The sequence below is a fragment of the Pteronotus mesoamericanus genome, unplaced genomic scaffold (genome assembly GCF_021234165.1).
Source record: "Pteronotus mesoamericanus isolate MK-2021 breed Mesoamerican mustached bat unplaced genomic scaffold, CSHL_Meso_final contig_101, whole genome shotgun sequence".
Classification (NCBI taxonomy): domain Eukaryota; kingdom Metazoa; phylum Chordata; class Mammalia; order Chiroptera; family Mormoopidae; genus Pteronotus; species Pteronotus mesoamericanus.
Genome location: NW_026555001.1, coordinates 548,062 through 569,616, shown reverse-complemented (window position 1 = coordinate 569,616; position 21,555 = coordinate 548,062). Strand labels below are relative to the sequence as shown.

The window sequence follows — 21,555 nt, the reverse complement described above, 5'->3', positions numbered from 1 at the left end:
TATTTTAGTGTCCTTTTCACTTTGTTGAAGGACAGGATGTTCCAAATCAGTGAATCACTTTTATTTATAAAATGGAATGGATGAGGTGACATCAATGAAAATGGTAGAATATAGATCTCCAAAAACTTCTCCTCCATAAAAACCATGAGAACAAAGGCAAAATTTGTCAGAATCAACTGCCTTGTGCTATTTCCCATATCAGGCTGCTTATCTTGCAAGATGCCTAGCCTAAACTAACAGCAAATTATTTTCAATTGAATCTGTCTTTACTAAGAGTAAACAAACCCTTACTAACTCATGGCATTCATTTAAAGCATGTATTTCAAAGGAAATACAATATCACCCAGTGGGGGAAAAACCAGTGTCTTGACTGCTTGCTGCCAAGCCTACTCTACAATGCATTTATGACTACCTCCATCGCCACAGATACACACCTGTCCACACACACACACAGAGCCAAAAAAGAGAAGGGCCAACAGAGATAACATGTTTTTGGAAGACATGAAGCAGTTCAGAGGAATGAAACCTGGCATGGCAGGGTGGAGAAGGCTGAAGAAGTGCCTGGAGAGGCTCTGCCGAGGAGAAGCAAGCTGATGTGTTCCATGGAACCCAAGAAAAGCTCAGGAATTTTAGGCATCATTGAACATCTTCTCCCCTAGTCCCCAATCACCTCGCCCTCAGCGTCCAAGTAGCTTATCCATCCCACATCCCAGTAGAAAACAGAGGGCTTAGTTTCTGGGGAGACTGCTCCAGAGCTCTGGACTCTGGAGCCTGAGGCACTGTGAGGACAGGGGCCTTTACTAAAGATAGTAATTAAGTTGAACTTCTGCCTTAGAAGCAGTGAGTTTTCCAGTCTCTACCCTCTCCTCCCCCGCCCCTGCCACCCCCCCGCCACCCCCGTTCAGTTCACAGAACACAGGCCACTGGCTTATATCCCAGGCAGGAGGCTGAGGAGTCATTCTGAAGCACATGATGGGTCCAAGAGAGAAGGCCTACAGATGTAAACATTTATGGTCCTCGTCCCATTCATCTACTGTGCAATCCAACAGGAAATAATCCCCACCTTATTGGCTTCCTGCAGCTGCTGTAACAAATTACCTCACATTTGGTGGCTTAAAACAACAGAATTTTATTCTCTCAAAGATCTGGAAGCCAGAGGTCCAAAATCAATTCACTGGGCCAAAATCAAGGTGTTGGCAGAGCCATGTCCCCTCTGGAGACACCAGGGAAGAATCCATTTCCTGCCTCTTCCAGCTTCTGGTGGCAGCTGCATTCCTTAGCTTGTGGCCACATCACTGGCCTCCATGGTCACATTGCTTTCTCTTCCTTTCTCAAATCCCCCTCCGCCTACCTTTCATAAGGACATTTGTGATTACATTTAGGGCCCACCAGATAATCCAGGATAATTTCTCCATCTCAAGATCCTTAACATAATCACATTTGCAAAGTTCCTGCCCTATAAGGTAAGTAACATTCATAGATTTTGGGGATTCAGATGTGGACATTTCCGGAAACCATTATTTAGTCCACACCACCACCCACATACAGAAACTTTGAAATCAGCCTTATGGTTTCTCACAATTACGTGTTAGCAACATTAGAACTTTTTCACCTTTGTTGGATATCTGAATTTCTTGTTTTATTGATTATCCATTCATGGCTTATCTGTTTTACTTTCTATTGATGTTTTTCCTATAGATTAAGAGAATTTTAGATAAGGCCACTAACCCTTTATCTGCTATGTATGTTGAAAATACTTTTCCTAATTTACCTTTTCCTATTAACTTGTTTACAGTTTGTTTTCTAATATATACAAACATTTTTAGTGTTATGTAATCAAATCTAATACTTCTTTTCTTTTGTAATTCATCCATTGATATTATATCAGAAAAATATGCCTTATCCTAATATTAGATACATGCTAATATATTTTCTCCTGGTTTTATGGTTTGAAAAGTATTTAATTCTTTAATCAACATGGAATTTATTTTAATATGTAGTATAAAAAAATCTAACTTAATTTTCCAAGTTATTCAACAATTGTCTAACACAAACTATCTTTTCCTTTCCCTATGGATTTGTCATATTATCTTTCTCAAATATATAAATCTTATATATTCTAGTGTCTGTTTCTGAGCTCAGTTGAGTATCTTAATCCTCTTTCAGATGTTTGAGGTATGTCTCTCCTACCTCTACTCCCAAGTTTCTAGTTACAAATTAATAACTATGGTCCATCAAACCATCCCAAAGTAATTTCACATTTTTCTCATTCTTTCTAAATGTTTATATAATTATTTATGTTTTGGCATTCTACCAGTCACTTATCTAAAAGAGTTCATTTTTATCATAATACATGTACATGTATTTGGAAATTTTTAGAAACAGGAGAGCATATTCACACTTTTGAAAGAAAAGAACCTACAGATAACTTTTCCTTTTTGTTGTTAATACAATGATCCATTGAATATCTCTGATGATTGTATTAATTAGTTAATTCAACAAATACGATGCATCAGCCATTTTTCTAGGTGCTAGCTATAAAGGACAAAAACAGATAATTATCCCCACCTTCATGAAACTTACTTTTTAATAGTGGAGAAAGATAAAAACAGGATAGGCAAAAATTTAGATGTAGTGAGTGTGTCAGAGTGTAGTGAGTGATGAGTTCTATGGAGAAAAATAAAGGTGGGGGGACAGGAAATTCTGAACAGGTGACTGGGGATGACCTCACTGAGGTATTATGAGTCAAGATTGAAAAAAGTAAAGAAATCTTTACTTTTTTTTTCTGTAAACTAACACAAATGGTTAATTTACATTGATATCCTTGTTATATCTTCAGATATACTTTATATTTTAAATCAATTACATAATCATTCATTGCTTATCTACTTCAATGAGCAATATGTTAATCTTGATATAGCAAAAAGAATCATTGCATATTTTAAACATCAAATTGACCATGAATTAAGTATAATATACTTACAGGAGTGAAGCAAGCTGTTGGAAACCTTTGAACTGTAGAACGAAATACAAAACTCCTATGTTAAAAAAAAAAGATATGATTTTCTAAATTTATTTTTAATGAGAGGGTCTGTTAATTTATTCCCTATCTTTCAATTAAATATTAAAAAAATGCTAATCTGGATATAATGGACATTAATGAGGTTTAAAAGCCATTAGTATTGATTCTTAAGGATGTATATAGAAAGGCAAAAATGAAATTATTAAAAGCAACTTTATAAGTGTATAATTACCTGGAAGCATATTTGGGAACTGGTGCAGGAAGCAGATTGTATTGTCCTGGTGAAAGCTTATCTGACTACACAGAATAGACAAGGACACCAATAACAGATTATTATAGGTCTTAAACTCACTTTATCCTATTATCTATCATTCATAATCCTTTATTTTATTACCATACAACATTATATAATTTATTCTCTATTTTAATAGTGGAAACACATTTTCAAAGGTGGAACTTCAAAACATTCCAGATATTGACATTTCATGGTGAATTTTATGACTGTATGCCTGAGATGATGTGTTGAAAAACACTATACAATTGATCATATTTTACATGTACTATATTCAACAAATCAATTCAACCATCATTAAGTGAGCCTGCTCTATGAGAAAAGAACCCCACTAGATATGGTGGAGAATACAATGGTAAGAGGGCTATTGTCCCTGACCAACAGGAATGAGAAGGTATATACATAAACAATTCTAACATAAAACAATATAATCAATGCTGAAAAACAGATTGAAGATCTAGGAGATAGGGAGAGATTAAACCTAACTGGATGGCCCATGTAGCTAACATCACAAACAAATAGTGATAAACTAAAAGCTTTTCCTCTAAGATCAGGAACAGGAGTAGGGTGCCCACTCTCTCCATTCCTATTCAGCATAGTACCAAAAGTCCTAGCCAGAGTAATTAGGCAAGAAAAAATAAATAAAAGACATCCAAATTAGGAAGCAAGAAGTAAAATTGTCTCTATTTGCAGATGACATGATCTTATATATATTTTTTTAAAAAAAAAACAAAACCTAAAGACTCCACAAAAAACAAAACAAAACCTGAACTGTTAGAACTAATCAACGAATTCAGTAAAGGTGTAAGATACAAAAACAACATAAAAAAATCAGTTGAGTTTCTACACATTAACAATGAAGTATCTGAACAAAAAATTGAGAAAACAATCTCATCTGCAGTGTAATAAAACACGTAGGAATAAATTTAATTAAGGCAGTGAAAGATCTGTACACCGAAAACTGTATTAAAAAATTGAAGAAAATACAAATAAACACAAAGATATCACATGTTCATAGATGAGAACAATTAATATTGTTAAAATATTCATACTATCAAAAACAGCAAACAGACTCAGTGAAATCCCTATCAAAACTCCAACAGCATTTTTCAGATACAGAAAAACAATACTAAAATTTATATGGACCTACAAAAGACCCTGAAGTAAGGCACTCTTGAGAACAACAACAAAGCTGAAGGCATTACATTTCCTGGTTTCAAACTACATTATAAAACTATAGTCATGAAAACAGTATGATACCAGCATAAAAACAGACACATAGACCACTGGAACAGAATGGAGAGCCCAAAAATAAACCCATGTATATGATCAACTTATTTTGGCAAAGTTTCCAAGAATATATAACGGGGAAAGGATAGTCCCTTCAATAAATGGTAGTGGGAGAACAGGATATCCACATGCAAAAGAATAAAATGAGACCCTTATCTTATACCACTCATAAAAATTAACTCAAAATGGACAGAATACTTAAACATAAGACTTGAAACTATAAAAACCCTGGAAGAAAACCTAGGAAAGGCTCCTTAACATGGGTCTTAGCAATTTTTTTTGGATATGATACCCCCCAAAAAAAGCAAAATAAGGTAACAAAAGTAAATATAAACAAGCAGGAAGACGTCAAACTAAAAATCTTCTACATAGCCAAGGAAACAATCAACAAAATAAAAAGGCAATCTAAGGAATGGGAGAAAAGTATTTACAAACCATATATCTGATAAGGGGTTAATATCTAAAATATATAAGGAACTCATACAATTCATGAGCCAAACAATAATCCAATTAAGTTGAACAAAAGACCGGACGAGGTATTTTTCCGTAGAAGACATAATGGCCAACAGGTACATAAAAAGGTGCTGTGGGGGCTGTTGGTGGGACAGGGGAAACTGATGGCGGGAAAATGGAGACAAATGCATTGGAACAATAAAAAATAAATTAAAAAAGAGAAATCATTATCGTTGTAAAATAATAATAATCTAAAAATAAAGTTTAAGCTTAAATGCTAAAAAAAAAACAAGAAGAAGAAGAAGAAAAGGTGTTGAACACCACTAATCATCAAGGAAATGCAAATCAAACCCACAATGTGATGCCACCTCACAACCGTTAGGATGGCTATTATTAAAAAGACAAGAGATAACAAGTATTGTTAAGGATGTGGAAAAAAAGGAATGCTTGTGCACTGTTGGTGGAAATGTAAAATGCTACAGCCAATATGAAGAACAGGTTCCTCAAAATATTAAAAATAGGGAACAAAATCAGTATCTGGAAGAGAGATGTGCACTCCCACGTTCGCTGCAGCATCACTCACAGTAGCCAAGCTATGGAAACAACCTAACTGTTCACTGATGGATGAACGGATAATAAAAATACAATATATAAACAACTGAAGTACATATATAGACTATTCAGCCATAAAAAAGAAGGAAATCCTTTTTGCAACAACATGGATGAACCTGGAGGGCATAATGCCAAGTGAAATAAGCCAGACAAAGACAAACACTGTTCCGTATCACTTACATGTGCAGTCTAAAGAGCTTGCACTTGCGAAACAGAGTAGAATCGTGGTTGCGGGGGGGCGGGGGGCAGGTTGGTGCCTGCCAGGGGCCAGGGTCGGGGTGGGGGGTATTGGTCAAAGGGTACAAAATTTCAGTTATAAGATGAATAAGTTCTGGGGATACAATGTACAGCACGGGGACAATAGCTAATAATACTGTATTTGTATACTTGAAATTTGCTCAGAGAACAGATCGTATGTGTTCACATCCACACACACCATGATAACTATGTGAGGTGATGGATATGTTAATTAACTTGATTGTGGTAATCATTTCACGCTGTGTATATTTATCAAATTATCAGCTTGTATACCTTCAATATATACAATTTTACTTATTGATTATACCTCCATAAAGCTGGAGGAAAATAGTTAAATAAATACAACTCGGTGATCTAAAGATGGTAAAGACAATGAGATTTGAGTGGTGTTTTAAGGGAAGACAGAACTTCCTTGAGGGGGGCAAAGGAGGGATTCTAAGGAGAAACATCGCGGAAGAAACTGTCCATTGTCAAACTTGTTGCAAACTACTTGGTTGGCTCCATTGTCCCTGGGTTTATGGATATTGGCTCAGAGGTACATGAAATGAGGGAGTGTAAGGGTCTGGTAGGCACAGAGATTGGGACATGTAAAGGGAGGGAGGAAGCTGAATGAGAACCCTGGGAAGACTGACAGAAGCCCCAGAAATTCTTCTACTAAAGGAACTGGTAGGAAGGAATTTTATTACTAAGTCCCAGGAAGAATCCTTCCCAAAGTGAACAATCTACTACTCACCCTCTATTATATTAAAAATCTGATTTAAAAATACAATACTGCCTTTGTTGAAAATGAGGCATCCAAGGGAAAGTGATGGGGGGTTGGCAGAGACAAATGTATTTGAAAAAATAAATTAAAATAAAATTTAAAAAAAAATGAGGCATCCATATCCTGGCATTTTATGCCACATGCAAGTTCAGCTATTATATTTCACCCTCCTGCTTTTTCATTCACATAATAACACACAATTTTGATTACAGAGGCAGATTTATGTAGATACACTGATAACAACAGTAAATGCAAATTTTATTATTAAATTCCCACATTGTCCTAATGCACCTGTGCTTTGTTAATTGTTCACTTGACGTAATAAAACACCCAGAAAACACTGGGACTGTTTTTTATCCTGCTGTGGAAACACAACAATGTATTTTAAGCAGGGGGCTTTTGGGGGCTGCAACATCCTATTCCTTGATTTTGATGATGGTTACATGGGTGTTTGCTTTCTATTTACTTTAAATAGTGCATTATGCTTTATATGCTTGCTTTTCGCACACTCGCTCACTCTCGTGTACATATGCACACATACACAGGAAGAAAAAGAAATGAGAAGTGAAAAAAACACCTGATAGCAGCTGTTTATCCATCTGTACTCAGCAATCACATGGAGTTTTTATTTAAAAAGTACTTATGGAAAAACTCTTAGGCAGCATCAGTCTACAGAGAAACGTTGGTTCCCCATAGCTTCTGTATTTGTCCTACTTTACTTGGCACTGGCCATTCTTTGCTATTTAATATAACTGAGAGAGGGTTGAGTTTTTTTCCATAAAGTCGTGACTAGTCAACTGCCTTATGCAAGAGACTATTTCTCTGCACATTGCAGAACTTGTTGCAAACTATCTGGGGGGCTCCATTGTTCTTGGAGATTATATATATATATATATACACACACATACATACATTTTCCTAATTCCTACATAGGTGTCTCAGTTCTTCATTTGTAATGAGGCTCAGAGGATCTTGACAATGTGCCCACAGAAATACCTGATTCTAGTTAATGTTTCAATCCATGTTGATTAGGCACTCAGAAATCTTGCAATAGCTTGGAGTCATACAATATGGCAGGATGATATTAGTGCAGATACTTAAGTGTTTTGTTGTACTGTTACCGAATAATGGACCCATGGGAGAGGGGGTGCGTAGATACTATTACCAAAACAACACCCCTCTCTTTCCCGGAGTCCCTCAGTTCTAGGTCCTTTGCCGGCTGCCCTTGAAATTATGGCTTTCAATGGCAGAGTTTGGTGAAAAGGAAAGGAACTATTTATTCACAAGTTATATAGGTTTTGAATAAAGGTTAAATGTCACTGTTAAAATCTCAAAATCCCTTTAAAACTACCACCAATACATGCAGTCCTGCCTTTCCCCCTCTTTGCCCAGTCAGGCCAGTCAGGCCGGTCAGGGTACCGTCCTTCAGAAGAAAAAGAACAGAAGTCAGGAGCTCAGCTGGACATGCCTCTCGCGGTTCCCAGCACCATCCGCTGTGTTGCCATACTCTCCCGTTCTTAATCCAAAACCATGTGGCACCTTCTCACTGCCCACTAGCAAGAGTCCTTTCTCCCCTTTCCTTCTAGCATGGTCTTCACACTGTTCCCTAAAGTCTGTGTCCCTTTGTCTCTCCAGCAGGCCCTGTCTCTCTTCTTTCCAGGTACATCCTGCCTTTAACTTTTTCAAACCTTCCTGGTTAGCCTTGTTGAGATGAAAAATAACCGTCTTTGCAAGTGAGGTCTGAAGCTATTCTGTTATTGACATGCAAAATGACCCTCCATGGCCCTACTCCACAATCAGGTAGGAAGCTGGCCTGTTATTGATACATAAAGTAACTCTCTCGGTGGCCCCGCTCTAGGTCTCCCATCCCCCATGGCGGCCTGCCTTGGTGTGGAAGGAGAATATCTTATATTTTTCTTGGACACCCCAAGTTCTGGACCCTGTTACAAATCCCTTTTGTGGGGGCCCTGGCTGTGCCCCGTTACAGTACCAACACCATTAATGTCAGAAAACTGGACTAAGTAAAAATGCAACCCTACTTATCAGGCTCTTCACATAACATTTTGAGAACCCAGATCCATAAGTAGGTGGGACAGAAGGAAACATTTTCAGAGTTAGAAGCCCTGTCAGAATGATTCCTAAGGTGAATGCAGCCAAAGGGCTGGTAGGTGCAGTATTTTAGGTGCTATTGATAGAAATTTCAAGTGTATCTTCTTTCTGGAAAGTAAAGTCTTTTGCATTGTATGGAAGTATCAATGAACCACTGCTCAGGCTTTTTTATGAAATGAGAAATAGACAACAAAACGTTCTCAAAATGAAGCCTGCCTGGGGATATTGTTCTTGATTTTACCAGTAACCCTGTAATTTTCATCATTTCCAAATGAACTAAGAATTACAAGTGGGTCCCAATCCCTGAGATAAGTTCTCTGTATCCATCTTTCAAAATCCACTTTCATTTGCCACTCTCTTAACATATTTGCATGTGACATTAGTGCTTTGCTTTGCACTTGCTCTTTAAGAATTCAGCCTCAAAAATATCTGCTAAATAAGCCAATTTTTAGGGCCCTTTTTCATTTAAATGGAGTTGGTGTTGGTACAATGAAATGCTCCATCTTCTCTATGTTTTGCTCTTCATTACCCCAACAGTTAAGTCTTGAGCTCCCTGCAGAATTGCTTGCCAGCCTGGTGTTGGACACCAGCTTTCTCTGTGTTTACCTCTCTCAATGAAAAACCATCCTGTTGAAAATCCCTTCAGTTGTTATTTTACCATGGAACACTTTCAAATTAACATGTCTTCAGAGATATCATCATCATCACAGCTGTAAACACCACTAACAAAGATCAATGAACTGGCAAGATCCAGTGAGAAGACCTTCAGGTGGAGTGGGGGTGGTGATCCAGGAAGCTTTCAGGAGGCCAGTGGGGAGGAAAGAGTGAGAGGGAGTAGTGAAAAATGAGGTCTGGAATGAAGCCAGTTCACAATGGAACTGCTGACCCTGAGAACAACCCCTCAGAGATTACACCCGCTATCACAAAGACTTAAACCCAGCGGTTCACAATCAGGAGGGAGGGCGGGCTACCCTCCAGGGGACATTTGGCAATGTTTAGAGACAGTTTTGGTTGTATACTGAGGGAGGGGATAGCTAATGGCATCTAATTATCCAGGAATGCTGCTCAACATGCTACAAAGCACCGAACAGTCCCCCACAACAAAGAGTTCCGTCCAAAATGTCAGTAGTGCCAAGGTTGAGAAATCCTGAATTAGACATATAAGTGGAGAAGTCAACAGAGAGGTTGGATATACAAGTCTGGAATTCAAGAGAGAAGTCTGGGCAGGAGGTATAATTTGGAAATCACAAAAAAAATGGTCTTAAAGCCGACTGAACGAGCTTGCCAAGGGAGTGAGTGCAGTTGGGGAAGGGGTCTGGGTGCCTGGGGCACTCTCACGAGCGGCTGGGAGAAGGGGCAGAACAGGCAAAAAGGCTGAGGAGGAAAAAATAACGAGGATCGAGGAGGAGGTGTCAGGGATTTGGAATGAGGAGAGAAGTGAGATAAAGCCATGTAGAGAGTGGGAGAATAAACAGACTAGGGAAGCCCATGTGAGGTGAAGACTATAAAATGAGGCCATTCGGCTACATGGATGAGAGCACAAAGTTCCCAGTCAGATTTAATCAGGTTTGTGGCTTTGCCAAACAAGTAAGATGTACCGTCAGGGGTAAGAGAATTGAGGACGTATGCAGGGAATAACTCTGATGACTAACTATGGGGTGTAAGCTTCTTCGCAAGGAAGAAAAACACCAGGAAGTTGAGAGGCCGTGAAAAGGTAGCAGGATCAATGGATTATAGATTGGGAGAACAGGAAAATTTGTGGAGGGCTGGGAAACTAGAGTGACTGAGGCTGAACATTAGAGGAATGATCCGAGTGGGGTGCATGCAGTTCAGACTATGCAGTGTTGAAATGATTGTCTTGGAAAGAATCTAAGAAGAGAATGGCTGAAGTAGAGGAGAATTCAAGAAACAGAGAAGCGAGATTGTTGAAAGATCATCTACATCTGAACTGAAATCACGGCAGGGGTAGTGGAAAGAATGACAGCAGAGTAAGCTAAAATCATCCAGAAAAAAGGGGGACTAACCCTGGGGTTGGTGGATGACTGCAATATTGGGGGGAAATCAGGTCACAAAACTATATACAAGCTCTGTCCAGAAAAAGTCCAGGCATTGTTAATAGAAGGGGAACAATTTGTGCAACATCGATGTAACCTGGCAGCCAAGGGGAGCGGACTGGAATATGTATGAGTGAACAATGACAACTTCGCTGTACTAGTCAGTGGGGATGGTACACACCATCGGGTGAGCATGTGTACTGTGTGGCCATCGCATTCAAAATGACTAAGCGAGTAGAGCAACGAATTTGCATTAAGTTTTGCATTGAGCTTGAACATTCCTCTGCGGAAACTATTCGGATGATTCAGAAGGCTTTCTGGGACGATGCAACGAGTGCAGCACAAGTAAATGTGGCACAAATGCTTCAAAGATGGTCGAGAATCTGTTGAAAGTGATCTACATTCTGGAAAGCCTGCAACAAGCCGAACACCTGAAAATGTTGAATGTGTACAGGCTGCAGCCAAATGAAGATCGGCGGCTGACAGTGCAAGAACTAGCAGCTGATCTGGGGATTCCAAAAACCACTGTCTCCAAGATTTTGATGCAAGATCTTGGCATGAAATGTGTTGTGGCAAAATTTGTTCCCCAGTTTCTGCTACCAGAGCAGAAGGAACATCATGCTGCAGTTGCTAATGACTTGATTCAAACTGCTGCCAATGAATCAGATTTCCTTAAGAAGGTCATAACTGGAGCTGAATCGTGGGTCTATGACTATGATCTGGAAACAAAGGCCCAGTTGTCCCAATGGAAGTCACCTTGTCCACGTCCAAAGACACAGCAAAATCACAGCAAGATCAAGACCAGGTTAGTGGTGTTTTTTATTTGGGAAGGTATTGTCTATCATGAGTACACCCCTCCAGACCCAACAATTAATATGGAGTACTGCCCCAATGTTCTTCGGTGGTTGGGAAATGTAATGCAAGGAAAACAGCTACAGCTGTGGGCAACTGGCAATTGGCAGCTTCATCACGACAACATGCCCACTCATGCATCACATCCCCTGCAGAGTTTTTTGGTAAAACATCAAATCACCCAGGTGACTCAGCCCCCCTACAGCCCAGAGTTGGCTGCCTGGGACTTCTGGCTTTTCCCAAAACTAAAATCACCCTTGAAAGGGAAGAGATTTCAGACCATCGATGAGATTCAGGAAAATACTAGACAGCTAATGGCAATTCCAACAAAGGATCCTGCAATGTTTTGAACAGTGGAAGAGACACTGGGAGATCTGTGTGAGGTCCCAAGGGGTCTACTTTGAAGAGGACCGAGGTGTCATTGTCTTATGTACAATGCTTCTTATATTTTGTATCTTCTTCCATAAATGTCTTTTTCATAGTGCATGGCTGGATACTTTCTGGACAGACCTTGTTTATATGGAAAGAGCTGGGCCACTTTGGTACATATACATATATCCTACAATAAAAGTGTATTATTTCTCTGATAAGAAAAAAATTATTGTAAAAATTCTGGGGCCATCTCAAATACTGTTTTTTTAAAATTAAATTTTTCAGGATGACATTGGTTAATAAGAATATCCAGGTTTCATGTGTACATTTCTATGATACATGATCTGTATACTGCATTGTGCGTGCCCACCACCCAAAGTCACAGCATCTTCTGTCACCATACATTTGGCCCCCTTTACCTCCCTACCTCCATACACACACGCATACATTCCGGTACACATACATGATAAAATTCTCATACAGATTCTCCAGCTGAGTTACATGCTTCAGAATAAAGGTGTTAAAATAGTGAAAACTTTCGTACAAATAATAAAGAGCCCTAATGAGGTATAAAGTAAAAAATTATGTATTAAAATTATGAAGCTTGAAAGAATGTCATTCTTTTTTTTTTCTTCTCCCTAATCCTCGCTCAAGGATATAGTTATTGATTTTAGAGAGAGAAGAAGGAGATGGGAGAGAAAGAGAAACATTGATGTGAGAGAGAAATATCAATCAGTTGTCTCTCATACTCGCCCCAACCAGGGATTGAACCCGCAACCTAGGTATATGCCCTGACCAGGAATTGAACCCACAGATTTTTGGTGTATAGGACAACACTCCAACCAACTGAGCCACTAGACCAGGGCTCACTCTATCTTAGTAAATAATAATAATGTATACTCTATCTTCCTCAAATTCAGATTATTATTTTACTGAATTCTGCTATTAAAAAAAAAAACACAAGTCATGAGTTTTACTGGTGAATAAACAATGTTACATCTGGATATCTTTCCTCTGTGAACATTTTTCTTTGAAACAGAAAATTAGGAAAACATTTCATTCTCCCAATTTCTGGAGCTCAGTCCTTTGTGGGAGGTGGAGAGAGAGAGGAGAAAGAAAAGAAACAAAAAATATGTTTTCAGCATGTTTTATTCATCCCTCGGGGTAAGCCAAATTCTTTTGGTCTTTTAAAGCTTTAAATTTTGCCTAATACCAACCTTCTGTTTTCTCCTTTGGACAATGAGCCTTGGCCTACCCTCAGAAACCCCTAAAACAAGATGAAATGAAGCAGAAGGGCACTAAACGATGCAGGAGAATGAGGACGAATAATTTTGCATTGGATGTGGCCAGAACGATTTCACATGAAGCTCGGTGACCTGATACCCCGCCATGATAGTGTAAGCCTAACTTAGTGCGTCTCTTCATCCCCTGAAATGAATACGATGAGATTTACCCATTGAACTTTTATCATTCTGTCCTGTTTCAGAGCTGTAATTTGAAAAGCAGTAAGATGGGTTTACATGTTGGATACAACGTGCACTCATTCCACGGAAAAATTCTTGTCCATCCTGATAACCACAACCACTTGTATTTAATTCAACTTCCAATTGCAATGCATTTCTTCTCATATTATCTCAACAATATTCTGATAAGATTGTGAAGACTGATATTATTACTAGCGTCATTATAAATGGGAGATATTAAAGGCCAAAATCCTAAGTAACAAAGTCCAAGTCACAACTCTGTCCCTTAAACAGACACTTGACAGTGCTAGGCCCCTCTCTTAAGACACAGCTCTTGGATTCCACCCATCCAAACCCTGCCCCTCATTCATGGCCAGAGCCACAGGGGAGTTTGGAAAGAGCACCAAATTTAGGGTCAAAAGCTCTCAGTTAAAAGTACTGCCTCCCCTAGTTATTAGCTATGTACCCCTGAACAAGTTACATAATCTCCATTCACCTCAGTTTGCTTGCATGTAAAATGGGGATAACATCTGTTCTGTTTATTTCAGAATGCTTGGGAAGAACTGCTAAGAGACTATACATAGCAGGTTCATCCTACTTCATCCAGGGAACCCTCCAACTTTTCAATCCAGCCTACACTGCGCTCTTCTCCTGCCGTTTCCTGCTACGCTATTTATCTCAGCATTTGCTATATTTGCTCTTGAATTGTTACTTAATATTTCCGAATCAGGAACATCTTCCCTCCACAGAGCCTAGCACAGGTCTGTAAGCATAGCAGTGCTCTATATTATTGATGTTATGAATGAACTGGTGGAGCTGAGAGTAGAATCTTACTTTCCTGGTACCGCGGGGCTCATTTCCACAAGAAATTTTGGAAAAAGCTTTCCTATGGTATATGGTTATATTCATGCTCTAATATGGCTACTTATTCACTGAAAGACAGAGTTTTAAAAGAAGAGGGTATGCTCTGTAAACTGTTTAAAGAGACCAGAAGCGTGGCACAATCACACAGATAAGATCCCAGAGGCTCCCCCAGTTGGGGGAATACCAAAGTTCCCTGCAGAGGGAATATTTTCCCCCATGTCCTCTCCTTAGGTTTAGGAGGCCTCCCAGGGAAAAATCTTGCTGAACATACAGGGTCCGGCAGAAGTGACACCTGCTTGAGTGTGGTTGGGAGGGTAATAACATGGGTGTAATGATTTATAGTTTTAACTTGAACACTTCACCTAAAATGTCATATGGTGTGCCTGAGTGTTATATTGTTATATTACAGAATTACATGCTTATGATTTTGTAATAAATTTAGCATTAAAAAGGGGCGCTACTTGTGCCAGACCCTGTATTTGCAAATTAGGCAGCCCTTGTTTGACTTCTGTAGCAAACAAGGCATCCTAAAGGTTGTCAATTCCTCCTGGGGAAGACATGCTCTAAGTTATATAGAATATTTTCCTCAGGGCTCTTGGTAGCCTTTGCACCAAAAACCCAGTTGTTAGTAGCGCTTTACCTGATCTTTGTAAACCAGTGTGCTGGGGCCTGACCGTGGTTTGTCTTTAAATGAATAAGTGACCACTTGCTTCTTCAACAACTCCAAGAAGTCAGGAGGCACGTACAGAGGAAGGTCATTTAGTACTGGATTGTTTCTTTGCACAAGAGGTGGTTTTCTTCTTCCTTCATTTTTAAAATTATAGGTTGCTGCCACAGGATTTAATAGGGATTCTTCAATAAAAGTTTTCAAGTGGTAAGTGCCAGGGACAGGAGTAGTCTGTGAAAAATTGACATCATTTTTCAGATCAATGTGTAAACTGGCAAACATCTGCAAAAGCTGCATTCTTGAAAGGGTCACTCCTACGTGGCATTTCTCTTTGTTTGAAAGTTTAATAAAATCCTACCTAAATAGAGTAAGTGCTCTGGACAGAACCGTATTTCAAGAGAATAATAATTATTTCCTTTCTGAGACAACTGCTGAGTTGTTATAGCAAATGGATTATGGCCATAGTTGAAATTTTAACTTTCTTTGAAATAGCAGCTTCATGGACACCTAAACTTGAAATGCAATTTGACTCTAAATCCCAGGCCTCTAGTCAGACCACTCAGGATGTTTCTTGACTAAATAAAAGTTATCCTGCCTCTGCTTAGTAGAAGCTACATGTTTTTTGTATAGCCCTTGAGTGGGAAGCTACAGGATAGTAACAGGAGGCAGAGGAGGAATTGGCAGAGCATATTGTCTACTTAGTCCAATAAGGGGTTTGGTACTTTCAAATCCCTGCCACAATGTGGCTAAATGGCCAAACCTGAAAGTTGAGTCACTGCTGCTTTTGTGGCCCTCTTTCCACTGAGTACTCAGCTCAGCCGCCCTGTTAAAAAGAGTTCAATTCCAAGAAAACTTTGGCCCATGGGGCCCCTCTGTTATTGCAGGGTGTGGATAGGAAATACTTCTGCAATATAGAAACAATGTCTTTTGAGAAGTGGATCTTCTGGTTATTTTACTTTTATATATTACCATCTTGCTTTCATATGTTGACCATATTAATTAACAAAAAAATTATCACAGGCTCTATGCCATCTAAGCAAGATAAAAACTGAAACCCAAAACCTCTGCATAATATGTTTTTTCCTTTTTTGTGTAATGTTATGAAGGTCATAAACTGGGTTGATTTTATCCAGATATTCTGTAAAGCAACCAGATTTCTAGAGTTGTTTTACTTTTCCAAGCTTTTAAATGAAAAAAGTTTCTCATTCACTTGCTAAAACTGAAATTACAAGTATGAAGTAAGGCCCACTGTTTTCTTACGAATTACGTGTTAGTGACTTGAAAGGCAAGGCTGATTAAAATATTAATAGGAATAATATGAAAAGAAAAGAGTGAAAATATACATACCGTTAATACTGCTCTCCACCATCTTTCTCTTTCAAAAGATGCTGTCTTCTGGGTTGGTTTCTATTAACAAACATAAAATATGCTTATTCATTTGAGAGGCAATTCCCTGTAAGTTAAATATAATTTATAAACTACTTACTTGAATTAATACCTATACCACATCGGTCTGAATAAAAGCTATATTATTATCAGTTTTGCCTGTCATATTTCTTTAAATTGATATTTTTATTATATTAACTGTTTTTAAATATCTAAATTCTCTTTGGGGTAATTAGAGCAATAGGCATTCCCATCTGACAGAGATGCCATAAGGATAATTAGATGTGACAAAATTTGGTGTTCTTGAGAAGAAACAAGTTACATAAATCCAAAGTTGTATTATCATAATTGCTATTAAGATGTATGGCTCAGTCCTTTTGTCCACTATAATAGGTGAAGAGAGCTTGTCCTCAGATGAGAATGAACTGGAGGACATGGCAGATTTTGGTGTCAAGGACTGCATAGATATTATGCCCTTAGATGTTTTAGATGCTTTAGAAAATCTCTATTGAAAAGAGAATAAGGGCAATGAGCCTCCATCCCCTCCTGTTTGATGACGGCCCAATTCGCAAACAATACCTTCTGTGCTGTATTTGCCACTGAAGGTGAAAAATTTTCTTGGGTTTTTTTTTGTGATTGTACTTTTAGGTCTGTCACTTTTGCTATTTGTGTACATTCAAGAGGAAGAGAGAAAATATATGACAATCATTTTCACTTAACTGATTTTTACTTCTAACAGGGAAATGCAGGTAGCAGTGCAGGGGTGTTCTCTGCTTCCTGTACCTGAGCGTGCAAAAGCCTCTCCACATTCAAACTGAAGAGGAAGATTTAAATCTCTAGTGAAGCTTCTGTGCGCATTTATGAATATTAATGACTAAAAACTGCTTGGATGGTTTACCCTAAAAAAAGATTTATGGCTCAGGTGATTGTGCTGGAATGCAAGGTCAACGTGTGAACTCATCAGATTAATATGATACTGGGATAAAAATTCCAGGAGATAAGGCACACGTTGTCAATTGCCATTTCCTAAATTAATATACATTATCAAATATCTATCATATAAATATGATATAGCCAGTTCCTCAGCTTGTCCAGCTGGGTGTGGCACCGAAGAGTCAGGATGATACGGGAGCCAGACAGACTAAGACTTGAACTCCAGTTCTGCCACTTACTAGCTAAGAGAACTAAGCAAATTACTTACCCCTCAGGAGCCTCCGCTTCCTCTTAGGAGAATAAAATAAGGCATACTAGGTTGGTATGAGAATAAGGTATTGTACATATAAACACTTGCACCCACAACCAGTGCTCAATAATGTGGTAACTTATATTGAACATCTCATCTGCCACATTCAGAAGCAGATTATTTTGGTATTCTTCAGTTTCCAAGAATGCTTTTGTCTTCCATAATAAGTACTCTATACCCTTTTATTATTTTTCCATATCTGATTCAGCCTCACTGTTAACAGAACATAGTTGTTCAGTTTTGGGGTTTTTTTTCCTTTTGTGCTATTCCTACTAGGTAAAATCATGAAAATACTGACTTCTACTTTCACTTATAATGCTTTTGTTATTAGCACAAAATATGGGTTATCTCAAGGAACAATGCATTAAAAACAACAAACAATTGAATCAGCAAAGCTGATACAATTCATTGTTCTTGTCTAGCAACTTATATCCACTATACTTATGAGTACCCCTAGCTTTAGTTTTACTATGAAATACAAGCATTTCTCTAAAAAACAGTGTTTCATAATCCTGATTTCAATGTCTTCCTATATATTCCCTTTATTAGATTTATATTGGATGTTCTCTGGTGTTTATTTTTAGTTACAGAAATCAAACTTTCCCAAGCATGTCATGACAGGTCTCCCACCTTTACCTGGGCCAGGAAAATGAGCTGGGAAGGACAAGGGAGAAGTAAACATGATATATTCAAAGGAAAGTAACTGGCAGCTGCTGTTTTGTTTTGCCCAAGGCAGGTGATCTAAACTCCACCCAACCTACCACTTCAAATTCGCTTTAGGGGTGAATCACTTCACAAAAGATAAGCTAAACGTCCCTCACCCATTAAAAACTAAACAAAGATAGCTAAAAATATTTTATACTAAAACTCAAAAACATGTCCATAGACCAAAAGGGAAAAAAATTCTCTCGATGAACAGGGGAAAAAGAAATCAAATCACCCTATTAAAAGCAGTTGTCCCAGGCAGTAGCAGTAGGGAAGGAGGGAATAAATTCAGAAAACAAAGAGCGAATCGTAAGGATAAGGGAATAGCAAGGGCAGAGAAAATAAAACGAAGTAGAGCTCAAATAAAGATCAGAAGGACCACAAGGTGGTGAGAACAGAGAAAGAACAGGGGGCGTTCAAAGGCCCCAGATTAGAGACGTGGAATTTGGGGTGGAAGAGCCGAGCCTGAATGGAAACGGTAGTTGGAAGCAACAACAAGGGCGGCGGGACCAAGCCATCACCACCGAACTGCCAAGTCCGGTCTTCCCTTACTGCGGTGGAGGTGATGCCGATGACTGGCTGGTCCATTGCGACCTCCTCAGTCCTTAGGCCGAGACTGGCGTCTGGTTGCCAGGAGGCACCTCTGGCCACTCGCTCCCGAGCATGCGCAGAGGGCCAGCCAAGTTTTTCTCCAGTGGTGGGGGAGGGGAAGTGGGCACAGACTTTGAAGTTCCGCGCGCTTAGCCTCGCGCTAAGATGCACACGCACACTTGGAGAGTCGCCAGAAAGCCCTCAGGTAAGTATCTGCACCAAGATCTTTCAAAGGCGGTTTGTGAAGGTTTAAGTATACCATCATCTCCATCAGCCCTTTCGTAAATCACCCACAATCCCATACCCCCAGGAAAGGGAACAAAGAGTTAGGAGGCGTACTTGGCTTTAAGGCAAAAATCAGTCTTAACGCCCACTTTCTAAGATTGTTTCTAAGCACCTTCATATAAAAGTCCTTTAGGTGTCACTTCTCTTGCCCGAAATGGAGTGAGCACTAGACCATAAAGGCTTCACTGTGAAACCGCAGACCACCCTTTCCTATCTGTACAGACCCTTTCACTTTCCACCTCTCTTGATGAAAAGTCTCAACCTATAAACATTGAGAGCTTTAAAAACAAACCCTCCTCTCAATCTAGGATATTTCATATTAATTCCCACCATTGAATGGAGGAAAGACGCTTCCTCGGACAATTCACTCGGCATCATACAGCAGTGGCAGAGTTCAAATCCAGGTCTGACTCCAGTGCCCCACTCTCCAAACCACCATGAAATTTCTGCTCCCTCTCACAACTTTCAAGAGTAGACTCAATTCTTTCACCTCCCACACTTTGCTAAAACCATCTTAGTCTGACATGCATATACCTGTCCATCAAAATTGCACTTGGTAAACTAACCAGTGATCACCCCAATGGTTTAATCCAATGGGCATTTTTCAGCTCTTAACTTTACCTCCATTTGTCATTGCTGCATTGAACACCCAACTCCCTCACACTCTTGAATTTTTCTCCTCCCTTGACTACAAGGATTTGAAGGTTTGCTGCCATTTGCTGTGATTTGTGCTTGTCTACCTCCCCATGAGGTGAATATGATTAACTTGAGTAGAATGTTTGGAACCAGGCACATGTTCAGCAAGTACAGGCTATCAGTAACTTTAGGACAAAAGCAAAGTTTACAATCTATATAAATCTTCCCTCTTCCTCATCAGAGGCTCATGCTTTGATGTATGGAGTTGACCTGGAACCCGGGATTAGGGGTGCGGACACCAGGCAGTGGAAAATCCATGCATCACTTTTGACTCCCCAGAACTTAACTATACTCCCTTGGTATCCACAAATTGGTTCCAGGTCATCCACAGATACCAAAATCCTCAAATGCTTATGGCCCTTATATAAAATGGCTTAGAACAATACATGCAATTGACTCTCTGCACCCACAGATGTGAAACCCAGGGGATATGGAGGGCCGATTATGTACTAATTGAAAAGACGTATGTGTTAAGTGGGCCCATGCAGTTCAAACCCATGTTGTTCCAGGGTCAACTGTGCCTGCAAACCCAAAGCATGCTGTCTTCATGCTTCTGAAGTCTCCCCATCTGGAAGTCCTTCTTTGACAGGCTTACACCTTAAAGATCAACTCTTCTGAAAAGTCCTTTGCCCTAATTCCCCATAGCCCAAAGGGCCCCACGCCTATCTTTATTGGAGGGCTCCTTTAGATAAGTTTTCCCTACTTTAAATATCCAAAACACAGGTTTTTGTCTCTGAGCCCTTTTAATGCAGGATTAAATTATTTATTGAATGAACATTTCCCCCTCTATAAATAAAATCAGAGGATGAACTACAGAAGTGCTTTTCAAAAATGTGCAAACACCTGCAAATTTTGTTAAAATAGATTGTTTCAGGTGATTCTGTAGGCAGTTTTTTGCATAGCAAAACTAAAACTTCATTTCTCTTAAAATCCTAGGATTCTCAATTCACTTAATATAGCCTTACACATATAGGAAGGGAAAAAAACAAACCAGGAACCAGTTTTGAAATCAAGAATTTCAAGGCCAAGAGGCAAGTAAAAACCAGAGTTTTTCATAAATGTAAGCGATTAATCAAGTCCATTACTTTGTCTCATTTCATTTTCTTAAGAAAACTGGCTCAGCAGTCTAGGGACTGGTACTCGAGAGACTAAAATAATATGATGGAAGGTACAGAGAAATCCAGAAACCCATACAAGATGTGAAACAGAAGGGAATATCTAGATGAGAAAATAGCTTGAGTATTTCAAAAATAGAAACAGCATGGGTCAGTGATTTCAAGGACTTCACCAATAAAACTGGTTAAGCCTGTAGGATAAACAAAATGGCCTTATAAGAAAACACTGTATTTGTACAATGCCACAATACCACTGAGACAAGGTTAAAGTATTTTCAGGTTATCGTAACAGGCTTTGATAATACAAGACTACACTAAGTAGAATTTCACCATGCAGTGCTTCTGCTTTGCACCAGATCTTTAATGAAAATTACATTCTAGGATCATTTTTAACTGCAATAGCGATGGTTTTGTTAGAATTATCTGAGAGCAAACATGCTACAGATAGTAATAAGTAAAGAAT

At 39.0% G+C, this 21,555-nt stretch overlaps 1 protein-coding gene across 1 annotated transcript in view; it reads right to left on the bottom strand.

Annotated features, from left to right (window-relative positions):
- The window catches only part of STPG4 (sperm-tail PG-rich repeat containing 4), a 38,232-nt gene extending 19,239 nt beyond the window's left edge, over positions 1 to 18,993 (bottom strand). The window contains exons 1-5 of the mRNA XM_054566920.1: positions 18,958 to 18,993; positions 16,419 to 16,478; positions 15,045 to 15,302; positions 3,255 to 3,319; positions 2,984 to 3,038 (exon numbers count right to left, since the gene is read on the bottom strand). Of these exons, the coding sequence (XP_054422895.1) occupies positions 2,984 to 3,038; positions 3,255 to 3,319; positions 15,045 to 15,302; positions 16,419 to 16,478; positions 18,958 to 18,993 (474 nt within the window). The remainder of the gene's footprint in view (positions 1 to 2,983; positions 3,039 to 3,254; positions 3,320 to 15,044; positions 15,303 to 16,418; positions 16,479 to 18,957) is intronic.
- Positions 18,994 to 21,555: the final 2,562 nt, after the last annotated feature.